Genomic DNA, 12783 nt, shown 5'->3' with positions numbered 1-12783 from the left:
TCATGTCTCGAGGCTCCGTGTCTGACAGAGACGGACACCCTTGGTCCAAAGGGCAGGCGAGGGGGGCTGTTCCAAGAGGGGCCTGAGGGATGCAGGGAGGCCCAGGGTCCCGAGGCACCCCCTCCATCTCCATACCAGGCAGGCCTGGCCCCTGCCTCCACTTACCAGCACAGTGATGGTGCCGTGAAGGGGGCCCATGGTCTGCAGCGTCTCCCGGCCGTCCTCATCCCGGTACTCCCACTCCACACCCATAGCAATGAAGGATTTGGAATTGGGATCCACGTCATTCTCCTCATTTAAAATGAACTTGCCTGTCTCCAGGTTCTTGACGGCTGAGAACGGCAGAAGACAGCCCCCCCGGCCATGATCACTCAGGGGCAGGAGCTGGGCACACTGGGGAGAGAGGCCTGCAGGGTCCACAGGTCTGGACGGGTGAGGGGAGCGGTGGGGAGCCGATCCCCCTGTCTGCCCCGGCTGCCCTCTGCCAGGGGCCCATCCGTGCCAGTGATGGCCCAGATCGCCGTGGGCCCTTTCCTGAATCTGCCCCCACAGGCCCTGGGGGTGCAGGGGCTTCATGCAGTCGCTGTCAGGGTCACCTCCCTACAGTCTACTCAGAGCCACTGTCCCCCGCACCCTGCCCCAGCCTCCTGGGTGCTGGGCATCTGCTGGACACCGGGGTGCAGGGCTGGGGTGAGGCTTCCTGCCATGGGGTGAGCATACGTCCCACTGAAAAGCAAGGTCTCCTCACCCCAACCTGCTGCCCATGCATTCCCCACACATCCTCAGAGGCCTGGCTTGACCAGGGGGTGGCATGGGCCACAGGGAATACCCCAGGAGAAGCAGGTGTCTGGGAGCCAAGAACCAGCTGGTCAGGAAGCCCCACACTTCCCACAGTGTGGAAGGCAGCCACTGGGGGGCTGCTGGGTGATTTTAGGAGGGCCCCAGACAGGGATCACAGAAGGAGGAAATCGTTCCCTGCACGAGTCTCCTGTAGTTTTCTGTCCACCCCACAAAGAAAGCTTCAGCAGGGGCCTGCAGGCCCTCAACTGGCCACCAACCCTGGTTCCTCCTACGCAGAGAGATCAGGGCCTCAGACCCGGAGCCTGCAGCAGGAACGTGTTCACGTAGAAGTGTCTCTCCCTTCAGGAATCGACTTTTACATTTACCTTCCACTGAAGGCAAGTGGTACTGGTTTGCATTTTGGGTAGCAGTATAAAGTTTCCTCTTAAAACAAGGAAGACAGAAAAATGTGCATTAAACAGAGTGGGGTGTTCACTGTGTGTTGGTGGGGGTGCCAGACAGTGGCACTTAGGGAGCCCCTGACCCAGTCCGGTCTCCAGGGCACCAGGAGGAAGGTGGGGCCCAAATTGGGAGAAGAGACTCGTCCGGGGTCTCCCCAGTGACCCCCAGCATCACTTTGGACTTCAGCCCACGACCACCCGGGAGGCGGGGCCCAGGTGCCTTCAGGGGGTGGGGGTGAGGACGGGTGAAGGCCTGCGAAGCGTCCCGGCAGTCTCGGAGGGCACGGCCCCACAGGCAGGCAGGGTCGCTCAGAGTTGTACGAACATCCACATTTGCAAGAGATGCCAGAAAGCCCTATTCCAGGTAGACTCTCTTGAGTTTAACCCTGCGTGCCTTCCAGTGGGTGGGGGGAGCCTTCCCCCTTGGCCTTGAGATGGAGGAGGGGGTAGGCAGTCACCATTCTGTGAGCTGGGGGTATGGCATGCTTTAGATACATGTCCCTCCCCAGTGGCTCCCAGAGGAGCCCTCTGACGCCAGCCCCCTGGCCTCTCCACCAGGAGGTGACCCCGGGGGCAGGGGGTGGAGCTTCGGCTGGGCCCCCCAGCCTGACCTCTGACCCCTGGGCTCTCTAGCCATCCCCAGAACCGCTGGGCTTCAGATACTCACCCAGGTGGTGGCTGGTGCTGTCTGCCTCCTGGATTAGCAGGTGTCTGGCTCCTGCCGGGATCTCAAACATCTTGATGTAACCTTTGTTGGGATGTGGGGAGACAAAGCCAGATGAGTCAGAAGAGGCCGCTGGAATGTGAACAACGCATGGAGGGGTCTCGCCCTCGAAGGCCATTCCAGAGGGCTCCATGTTTCATGGGCTTTGACCACCTGCCAGGACAAGGGCTGATGGGAAAGGTACTGTGTCCCAGCTGGCTGAAGCCCTTCTGCTCCTCTTCAAATCCATTTTCCAAAAGTGGGCCTTTTCTGCTGGAAACTTGACGGGAATCCTCGGGAAGGCCCTGAAACCACGCCTGGGCTTGAAGCTAAGATGCCATATTCAGGAGGGAGGCCCTCAGCGAACCACTTGACCTCCTGGACCTCAGCCACTTCATCTGGGAACTAAAGACCCCTGGGCTCTCGTGGGACCATGGAAAGGGTCACCCCGCACCCTGGTGCCGGCTCGGAGTCATGGCCGTGGCCTTCTTCTAAGAGGCAAACCAAAGCGGCTTCTCCCCATTTCAGACAGAGGTGTGGTCACTGCAGGCCCACCCACAGGGCTGTCTTCCCAGATCTCAGGTTGGCCGGGGATCCCCGGTTCCCCAGCCCCATCGTGTGGCTCTGCAGTCTGCTAAGCAGCCCAGGGCGGTCCTGCTGAGGGCGGCAGGAGCTCAGACGCAGGGAGCAAGGGACCCAGAGGCCAGCTGGGCAGCTCTGGAAGGCAAGGGAGGGGTGCCCTATGCAGGCCCCAGCCCTCAAATAAAGACCGAGATCTGCCCTGTGCACTTGTATGTCGGCATTCTCTGCCCTGACCCCCGAGAGCTGGCTTCCCTGGTCCCCATCCACCCTGGAGCCAGGCTCAGGCTGTGCCTGACTTATGATCCTCCCTCCATGTCAGGGCCACCCCCCGCCCCGCCCCCCGCCATCCCGCCAGGTACAGCAGACATTCAGGCACCGGGGGCCGGAGGGAGGGGCTCACTCACCAAGCTTCTTGGGGGAGCGTGTGAATGTGCCCTTGACCACTTTGCAGTGGGTGTTGTCCCCTCCACACACGCCACACTTGTCCTCCTGCTTGCTGGAGCCGATCACTCCGTCACAGCCCACCTTCTGCGGGGGGACGGGGTGCAGTGTGTACTCAAGAGGGCTCCCAGCTTGAGCCCCCAGCCTGATCTGTGCCCCCAGGGCCCTGCCACCTGTCCCCGCGGCAGCTCAGGCCCGCGCCTCCCTTAGCAGTTCCTGATGCAGAGGAAGGAGACTGGGCTTTGGAGAAAGACAGACCCTGTGTGCCCAGCCACGGGCCAACCACTGCCGCTCCCTGCCCCTCCTCTGCTCACCTGCACAGCGTGACTTCACAGGGCTCCACACATTTTCACCGGGGCCACCTGCCGAGGCTGGCCTGGACCGGCGAGAGCTAGCCTCCGCACGCATGTCTCTGTCCCAGTGGCTGTGAATCAGACCTGGCCTCTGCCCTTCTCCTGGGGGGCCACGCAGTGCAGTCTGTCTGGGGCCCCCACCCAAAGCTCAGGCCCGCAGGCCGTAAGAACGCAATGCCCCCTTTAGTCTGTCTCCAGGGTGTCTTGCGCAGGAGGTGACAAGAGTTGGTGAGAACAACTGGGCCTCCATTCTTTCAAGAAATCCTCTCAGTATCACCCACTCATGTCAAAATTATTCCACACCGAGCAGGGACGCTCCCTTGCCCTGGGCCACCTGGCCAAAGTAGTAACCAGTTCAGGTTCTTCTACTTTCTATAGCTCTGGCAGCTCACCATTCCCGGGGCCTGGGAAACTCCTCGGAAGGAGCTCCTGCAGGACGATGGCCCTGAGCATGTCGCCTGAGGCCACTCTTCCTAGCTCAGCCAAGGAAGCCAGCCTGTCCTCTGAGCTGGTCAGCTCCCTCTGCCTGTCCCAGAGTGCACCAGAGCGTCACGGGTTTTCATTTTTGCCAAGGCTGCCAGGAAGCTCAGAGCTAATTTTCCCTTCAAGATCATCCCTACCACCTATCTCTGGAGAAACCCACTTCTCCCTCTGCTCTTCAATTTCTGACTTTTGTCTTATGAGGCCCTTTGAGGGCAGGGGCTCTGCACCATGAAAGGGCTACAGAGGAGTAGTTCCTGAATCATGTTTGAAGGTGTGGATAGATGTTGATGATCTCTGGTCTTACCCATCCACGTGTAATCATATGCCCTTTGAATCATTTTTGAAAGTGAGCAGGGTGAAAAACAATCACTGAAATGAACATGCTGATGTTTATTTTAATGATTCCTGAGGCAGGAGGGGAATAAGCCAAGGAAGACAACGTGATCTACCAGGGAAAAAAGAAGAGCAAAGGAAAACATAGGTCTTTAAAGGAGCAGAAGCCTGAGCCAAAGCACGCACCTGCCATTTCTAGGTGTGTGGTCTCGGGGGCACGCCGCTCGAACTCTGAGTTTGTTTCCATGCTTGTAACACGGTGTCAGAGCAGTCCAGCCTGTGGAGGCTGTTGCTGGGGGTGCGAGGAGATGGGCTTCGGAAACAGTCCCAGGCTCCCTTCCTCAGGGAAGGCTGGAGGTGATGCAGGGCGGGGTGGGGAGAACCCCCTTTTCAGGCCAAGGCAGTTACACTCCCTGGGAGAAGGGTTGCTCCAGCCTCTCACCTGAGGGGGATTCGTGCTCCGTTTCAGACAGAATAAACCAGAAGCAAAAAGCCTCAGGGCTACAGAGGCAGGTGGGAGCCAAGGCAGATGCCAGGGAGCGAAGCAGCATCCGGAAGGAGCTCTCCCAGATTCCGGGACTCCGAAGCCCAAGTCAGATCGTGCTCCTTAAGGGAGCCCCAGCTCTGATCTAGAAGCTCTTCACTGGTGCATGTGCTCTTCCTAAAAAGGCTTGCAGCCCATGTACGACCCAAAACACTAATTAGAAATTCAGCTGGAGGATACCTGGACAGACGGAAAACGAAGCAACAGGCTACATTTCAAGACACTTGTTCCAAAGGGGACTTTGTTCCCAGAGTTACAGAAGGTGCGAAAAAGGGAAAACAGAATAAATTAACTACTTGATCTGTCAACTCCAGAGATATTAAAATGGCCTGTCACCCTTTTTCCTTACTTCTCAGGCTTTTTTTTTTTTTTTGGTCTTTTGTTTTTCCTGAAATCAAGGTATGCCTAATAATCACAGCAGACAGGACCTTGCCTGCCCTTGAGAGGAGTGGTTTCGTCTGGGCAGCTGCTGGTCGGCTCATCGGGTGGCATGACCGCCAGGCGCAAGCAAGCACCGTCCCTGGCTCGGGGAGCCTCCAACCCTGGCGCGTGTCTAGGGGCCTTCAGGAGACACCGTTTGAACATTCAGTGGTCTGAACGAGGGGGAACATGCTCCTAAGATAAGACGTTAACTGAGTAGAAAAGGCTAATGAAGACCAGGGTCCTGGTGTGGGCCTGAAATCTCGCCTGCAGTCTTGTCGGGGTTGACGGCTCAGGCTGGGGAGGGCTTGTGTCCCCGAGGGGCTTTGCAGGGCTGCTGCCTGCTGAGGCCACAGCCAGAGAGGGCTGGAAGCTGGACCCTGCTGCGGTCCAAGCCGGGGTGGGCAACACTGGTGGAGGTGGTGGGCTCCCTGTCCCATGGGGAGGGATGCTGGCTTCTTTCAATCTCTGCCTTTCTCAGTGCAATTTTCGGGTGACATATTTGATAGCCCGCTATTCCTGTCTCAGGGCAGTGGACTGTGTCCTTTATCCCGTCGGCCTCATTTAATTCTTTTTTTTTTTTTTTAAAGATTTCATTTATTTATTGGACAGAGAGACAGCGAGCGCAGGAACACAAGCAGGGGGAGCGGGAGAGGGAGAAGCAGGTTTCCCGCGGAGCAGGGAGCCCGATGTGGGGCTCGATCCCAGGACCCCGGGATCATGACCTGAGCCAAAGGCAGACGCTTAACGACTGAGCCACCCAGGCGCCCCAGCCTCATTTAATTCTTGATACTCTTTTCATTCCCTGCTCTGTGTGGGCAAGTGCACGCGTGCGTGCATCTCTAGTCTCCTGACACGCCTTCTGCTGTCATTTCCCTCTTCACCTTCCTGAGTCGTCGTGTTCTGATGTTCCCTCATCGACAGCGTCCACTTGGACGTGATTTTTGACCCAGCATGAGATACTTTTATGAGAAGGGCTGCACGTCCCCAGGCATTTGTGAGGACTCGGTACATCGTCTTACTACTGCTCATGTCTTCGGGGTGGTCCCAATCTCTCTGTCTCCTTTGCTTTAGAACTTCCGCAATATGATCACATATAAATGTAAATGTTTCTATTTTCCAACAGTGCAAAAAATCTCTCGTCCTGCTGTCGTTCCTTCAAAATCACATTAATGAAATGCTTCATCTGCTCTTCTTCGACTGTCAACGGTGGGCGTGAAGCTCGAGCCCCCGAGGCGGTGAATGAGGGCTCTGGCTTCTCCATTATGTTTGCGACCGGTCAGATTTGCTGCTTAAAGCGACTTCTATTACGAAACATTGCCCGCGCTCACGGCTTGTGTTGGTCATGGTTCTAAAATTTTTCTGTGTCTTAGGATTTTTTTTAAGATTTTATTTTATTTGTTTTAGGGAGGCAGAGAACATGTGCATACGAGCAGGGGGAGGGGCAGAAGGAGAGACAGAATCCCAGGCAGACTCCTGGCGGAGTGACAGCCTAACACGGACTCAATCCCATGACCCCGAGACCATGAGCCGAGCTGAAACCGAGTCAGACGCTCAACCGAAGCTGCCACCCAGGCACCCTTGTATCTTATGATGTTTTGACATCTTGAACTTGCTGGGCAGGGACAGGCTGCCCCGCCCTCCCGCCCGCTCTTAGGGGTAGCAAAGGGCCGGCCTGGGAGCACGTTTCATATGTAAACCAACAATCCCCCCGTCACCCCCTTATCTGCCTCTCACGCACAAGCTGATACTTCTCCTGACCGAAATCATCCCCAGGCCAGGTACCAGGACGCCAGGGGCCACCCCTCCAGCCCGGAGCCTGCCTGCATTGTTCGTACTTGCCTGTCTTCAACTGTTTCCTGTGCCCGGCCTGCCTTCCCCGAGGAAACCCCCATAAAAGCTCTGCCCCCCCACCCCTTTCTTTCCCCTCACCAAACCTGGTGCTTCCCCATGGGCCACTGCATAGCGAGGTGAGCCCTTCCCTCGGGAACCCTAATAACCCACTCTCTCTTCAATGGCAATGACCTCTCTGGGTCATCACTCGGTCACCCCCGTAAATTAAAAACCCCGCAGGAACAAAGGCGATGCTGCTGTCTCTGTTCCTCAGTATGTGGTTTCACCACCTGAGCGGACTGTGCAGTCTGGCCTCCCTGCGGGACTCAAGGGGAGCGGCTCCCCCTGGCCCCCGGCCGCTGAGACTGGAGGAGCCTCCTTTGCTGCGGGCCACCCTCCTCCGTGAGTGGACAGAACCCTGAGCGCGAGTCCAGCAGCCCCGCACCCCAGCTCCTCGCTCTCCTGGCCTCACTCTCTTTCTCCGGGGCACGTGCGGCAATCTGCCAGGCTTTCTGCCCGAGACCCCCTGAAGGTCTCATCTCCCAGAAAAACAAGACGGAAGCCAGCCTCTATGATCCTACAATCAGTTCTGCCTCCTCAGACTCTAGGGAGGCCTCCAGCTGTTTCTAGGGAGCCTGGCAGAGGGAGGCCTGTGCTCCCGTCATGATCATACGCCAAGGTTATCCCACCGCTGTTTCTTGTGACAGCCTGAGATTGAAGCCAACATGCAATAATGACGGAAAACACAGCAGGGCATTTCCACAAAGAGCCGAACCAACGAGACCCATGGTGGGCCGCCCTGATCGAGAACGAGCTGTCCAGGGCCCAGCGGAGTGCAAGGATGCGGCAGCGCTTCGCAGAGGGTTGCCTGTGAACCACGTGCAGCAGAATCACCCCAGAAGCACGTAAAATTCATGCTCCAGGCCTGGCCCAAGCTACGGAATCAGAACCTCTGAAGTGGGGCCTCAAACTCCCCGGGGGCCCCTAGACACACTCAAGTCTGAACACCCTTGGCACAGGGAGAGATCATGCCCGCCCCGCCCAACAGCCCCAGGAAGACACCTGCGATGTGGCCGCCCCCCCCCCCCCCAGCACTCACCCTGCACTCCCCGCGCACGCAGAGGCTGAAGGCGTCCTTATAAGAGCAGCGCGTCCCATCATGTGCCATGCGCTTCATGGACACCACCTCCCCGGTCTCCTGGGACTCGCAGTAGAGGTGACATCTCTCCTTGGCTGGAAGGGAAGCAGCAGGGTGTTGGTGAGGAGGGCCAGCTCTGCTCGCTCTCTCCCCAGGTTTGCTCAAGAGAAGCACCAGGCAAGGGAGAAGCTCTCGGAGACTCTTCTTGGGCTACACAGGCCTGCCCTGGGCCTGGGGCGGGAAGCGAAAGGGGGCAGGTGACTACAACCCCCCTGGGTGTGTCTGCCTTGGGGCCTTCGACCCCGGGCTACTGGGCTTAGGAAGAGCTTTTCCCAGCAGAGCCGGGCGGAAGTTGGCGCAGACCCCAGAGGCTCTGACGGCCTTTCCCTCCAGACCGCAGCCCCTCCCCGAGACGGGGACCCTGTGTGCCCATCACCCACTCCCAGAACTGCCTGGCTGGGTGCGCGGCAGGCTGCTGTAACGCACGTGGGTGATGGAGAGAGCACAGCAGGCCTGTGTCTGCCGGGCCGCCCCTGCCCAGTGCCTGGAAGGAACGGGGACGGTCCGTTGAAAGTTCTGGGACTGGGCCCGTGGCCACGCCGGCCAGGGTGGGCTCTGCTGACAGCCCCAGCCTGCCCACAGCCCGGGCACTGCCGCTGAGCAGCCCCCCGCTCCGTCCCGGGGGCTCACCATCCCGCTGAGCAGCCCCCCGCTCCGTCCCGGGGGCTCACCATCCCGCTGAGCAGCCCCCCGCTCCGTCCCGGGGGCTCACCATCCCAGTGCTCGTGGGGAAGCCAGTGGTGCTGGGCATCGCCATGCTCCAAATACAGGTCCCACTGTCTACACTGCTCCTCACGGAAGTCAGCCAGGGCGTCGGGGCAGTCCTGGGAGTTGCAGAGCTGGAAATCGTAGCCAAGGCCTGAGCAGGTGCGGCCCCCGTTGGCCGGGCTGCAGGAGGAAGGAAAGGCCTTGCAGCTCGGTGCCACCGGGAAGAGCCGGCGCATGGAGTGCCACTTGTGGGACTGTGGGGAGTCCTGCGTCCCAGGTGTGGGGAGGCAGCTACGCAGAGTGAAGGGACTCAGCCCAGCCCTGCCCCAGCTGCAGGCCCGGGCAATCCCCCACCGTCCACTAAGCATAAAGGGGCTGGTCACCCCTCCCCCTGGGGCCCCCGCGGGAAGGCAGCATCAGCTGGGCCCCCTGCATCCCCCCACCCCAGCCCCCATCGCTGTGACTGAGCCAACAGTGGGCTGTGGCTGGCTAAAGGTTCTGCCTTTCCTGGGACGTGACTCCAAGATGGAGGAGGTGGGGGAGTCTCAGGCCTGGGCCTGACCCACGCCGGGAACTCAAAGAACAATTCCAAACCAGCAGAAGCCCGCTGCCCAAGTTCCCAACAAGGGTCGGGAAGGCAGCAGACACTCTGTTCCCTGGCTTCCCCCCACCTCAGAGACCCGAACGCCCTCCCCTCGCTGAGAACAGCACTCGTCCACAAAGCACTAGCCCCACGGCGAAGGCCAGAAAGGGTGCTGGCTGGGGGCCAGCAGGTGCGTCTGGCAGGCGGGGCGGTGGGGCGCAGCAGGCCCGCACCCCAGGGGAGCTGGGGGCCTCGGCGTCGCCGTCCACCCGGCCTGCCTGCGCCGAGCAGAACCCGAGGCCCCACCGGAGACTCGGGCAAGGGTCACGCTGTGCCCACGTGACAGGGATGGTCAGTGTGGCCACGTGCAGCACAGCACAGTGGACAAGGAACGGGGCTGGTGTCCACGAGGCCTCTCCCCCAGGGCCATGTTCTTGAGGGGAAAAGTGATGCAAGACATCTGCGGAGAAAGCAGCAGGAGGCCTCCGTGTTGGGTGGGGTGGGTGACAAGAAGGAGCAGCTCAGAGATTTACACCAGGGCCACCACCCACGGGGTCCCGGGGGATGACAGCTCCGACCGGGGCGTCCCCAGGGCAGCGTGAGGTGTGGGGAGCGGCAGGAGGGAGGCGAACTGGTTCCAGCGGAGAGCCGTGCGAACTCCGAAATAGAAAGTGAGCTGGAGAGTTCGGGGGAGGTGGGCGAAGAAGACCGAGTGCAGAGCCGGTAACCAGACCGCCCGCGGTTTTGCGGTCAGAGTGGGGAGAGTCAAGGACACAGGGGGCGCCCGGGCCTGCGAGCAGGGGCCACTGGGAACTGCGCGTCTCCACGCTGGCCCCCACGCTGTGGGAAAGGCTGCGGACAGAGGAACTCAGGGAGCCACACCGTGCGGGACAGCGTCCGGTCTCATGGTCGCCCCCGGCCCCCCAGGAGGATGCACGAAAGGGGAGGCGCGTGGGGCCCGCCTGGGTTGCTGACACACAGGCTGCGTGGAGCCCGGGAGCCCTGAAATGCTTGGACCCCGCAGCTGCCCGGGTCGCCCACCGATGCTGGTGGGAACAGTTGTCACCGCTCCCTGACAGCGCTGTCTGACCCTCACTGATGCGGAGTGGACACCGGCACTGGGCCTGACGGCTCTTGCTGCCACCAAGGAGGCTGGGGCAGCCGGAGCAGGAGAAGCTCCCTAGAGCACACAGGTGCGGACGGACAGAAGAACTTGGGGCCCGCCTCCCCAACCTCAAGCCTGGCCTGGGGATGAGTCCTCTGGACCCAAAGTGCCCGGAGTCAGGCACCAGGCTTCAGGGCCTGGACGCCGGGAGGGGGGGGGGCGGGGGCTGGGCCAGATCTGCCCTCTCGACTGTGCAGCCTGGACCCCAGTCACTCCATCGGCACATGAAGGGGCAGGAGAGACTAATCGCAGGTCTGAGGCTTGCAGCATGCCAGGCGCCATGCCGTGGGACGGGAACCCTGGCGGTCCTCACCCAGCACCCCAGAGCCTCTGAGGTTCTAACGTTCTGTCCTGTCAATCTCATATGTCATCCCGAGGCAGATATAATAGCCCCAGGGCCGCTTGAAAGGAGCGGGGACCGGGTACTTTGCACCTGACCAGGATGGGGCCTGGAGCCCTCAGGTAGGAATTGGTCAGAAGCAGGAGGAGAGTTCTCCAGACATGAGCTGGTGCCCCCGGGCTTTGGGCTTTCCTACTGCTGGACCCCAGGGCATGGGTCCCTTCCCGACCAGTGTGGACTCTACATCTCTCCCCAGAGCCAAGACTGCTGACCCCCTCTGGCTCCCTAGGGGCCGGCTCAGGGCCTGGCCAAGCGGGGGCCCGGGAACTGTTGCAGAGGCCGGAGCCCAGCCCATCTGGAAGGGCCTTAGAGACCTGTGGGGCTTAAATTTGGGGTCACGGGCTACTTTGAGAAGTTGATACGAAACTAGAGACCTGCTCCCCCAGAAAAACACACGTGTACATAAAGTCATACCCAATCCTGGGAGGCCGTGGTGGGACCCAAGGCAGGGTGATGAGCCTAGGACTCAGGCTTAGGACTTAGGGCCCCAACCCAAATATTGAGGGGGTCCAGGTGGGTGGAGGAGGTGAGTGAAGACGGCTGGGCCGGGCTGCCCCATGAAGGGGGCGGTCTGAGTCTTTCATCGCCCACCAGCCTGTATTTGGGCCTGGTGTTGCAGGGATGCCCAATCTGGAAGCTGTAAATAGGATTCTCTCTCTCTCTCTCTCTCTCTTTTTTTTTATGTGAAATTTCAGATATTTTTGTATTTTCCTGTGAACCAAGATCTTTAAGACACCAAACAGGCCAAAGAAAGAAAGACAAAAGCCACACGTTTTCTGGCAGCCATGGGGCCTCCCTGGGGCAGGCGGAAGACCAGAGGGAGTGGTCATCTGGCGGGGGGGGTCCCATTCCCATGACTGTACGTGCACCCACAATCCATGAGGTAGGCTGCCTGAGCCCCGGGGGGCTCACCGATGCACCCTGAGTCACACACAGCTGCAGGGACCCGGGTGCTCTGGCCGCACGCCCTCCCTTTCCACGGGCAGTGCACTGGGTGAGGCAAGGTGCAGGACTGGCCGGGGCCCAGACCTGAGGGATATTCACAGGGTGGAGTGGCATGGGGGGCATTAAAGGAACCTGGGGGAGGACAGCACGGCACAGGCAGGAGGGGGAGCACGGCTGGGCGTGGGAGCCTGGCAGGCACGGGGGCAGCCCCCTAGGCGAGCTCTACCATACACGCCCGGGGTGGCATGTCGCTGACCCTGCCTCTCGCCTGCCATCCGGGAGCTCAAGAGGACCCTCTTCCTTATCCCCATTTCCCCGTTGCTGCTACACCTTCTGTCTTCCATGCCCTTGACCAAGAAGGGCAGAGTAAGTTGGTGGCTAGAGCAGAGTGCGGCTCAGGTCGGGGGGAATGGCCCCAGGCCAGCAGCCCAGGAAATGGAGGTTTCCGAGCCTCCAGGGCTGGCTCTGCCCCAGCAGGCTGTGCGACCTGAGGCAAGACCCTCCCCCCTCTGAGTCTTTGCTTCCTCCCAGGGATGGTGACGAGGAGCCCGGACTGCCTGCCCTGACACCCTCTCCAGAAGTGGTGGACAGCCACGGGGGCCCTGCAGGATAGGGCCGGCCGGCGAGGGGCCAGTGAGGGCCTCGGGGACCTCAGTGACCATACAGGAGGCTGGGAAACAGCAGGGCCAGCTCACTGTGGGTTGTCACACTGGCGGGTCCTGAACTTCACACCGGTCCCGCAGGTGCGCGAGCAGGAGCCGAACGGACTCCAGGCGCCCCAGTTGCCATCTCGTTTGAGGATGTCGGGCGTCAGCCAGATGCAGTGTCCTTTAAAGCAGTGCTGAAAGACA

The 12783-nt window shown here is 60.3% G+C and overlaps 1 protein-coding gene across 1 annotated transcript in view; it reads right to left on the bottom strand.

Moving 5' to 3' along the window:
• ADAMTS2 (ADAM metallopeptidase with thrombospondin type 1 motif 2) overlaps nucleotides 1–12783 on the bottom strand; it is a 205635-nt gene that overhangs the window by 16624 nt on the left and 176228 nt on the right. The window contains exons 8-13 of the mRNA XM_081825628.1: nucleotides 12628–12773; nucleotides 8844–9019; nucleotides 8033–8166; nucleotides 2931–3054; nucleotides 1909–1989; nucleotides 166–332 (exon numbers count right to left, since the gene is read on the bottom strand). Coding sequence (XP_081681754.1) covers nucleotides 166–332; nucleotides 1909–1989; nucleotides 2931–3054; nucleotides 8033–8166; nucleotides 8844–9019; nucleotides 12628–12773 — 828 coding nt within the window. The remainder of the gene's footprint in view (nucleotides 1–165; nucleotides 333–1908; nucleotides 1990–2930; nucleotides 3055–8032; nucleotides 8167–8843; nucleotides 9020–12627; nucleotides 12774–12783) is intronic.

The sequence above is a fragment of the Leptonychotes weddellii genome, chromosome 7 (genome assembly GCF_054177405.1).
Source record: "Leptonychotes weddellii isolate Sample4059 chromosome 7, ASM5417740v2, whole genome shotgun sequence".
Taxonomy (NCBI): domain Eukaryota; kingdom Metazoa; phylum Chordata; class Mammalia; order Carnivora; family Phocidae; genus Leptonychotes; species Leptonychotes weddellii.
This window is presented reverse-complemented; position numbering and strand designations above follow the sequence as displayed.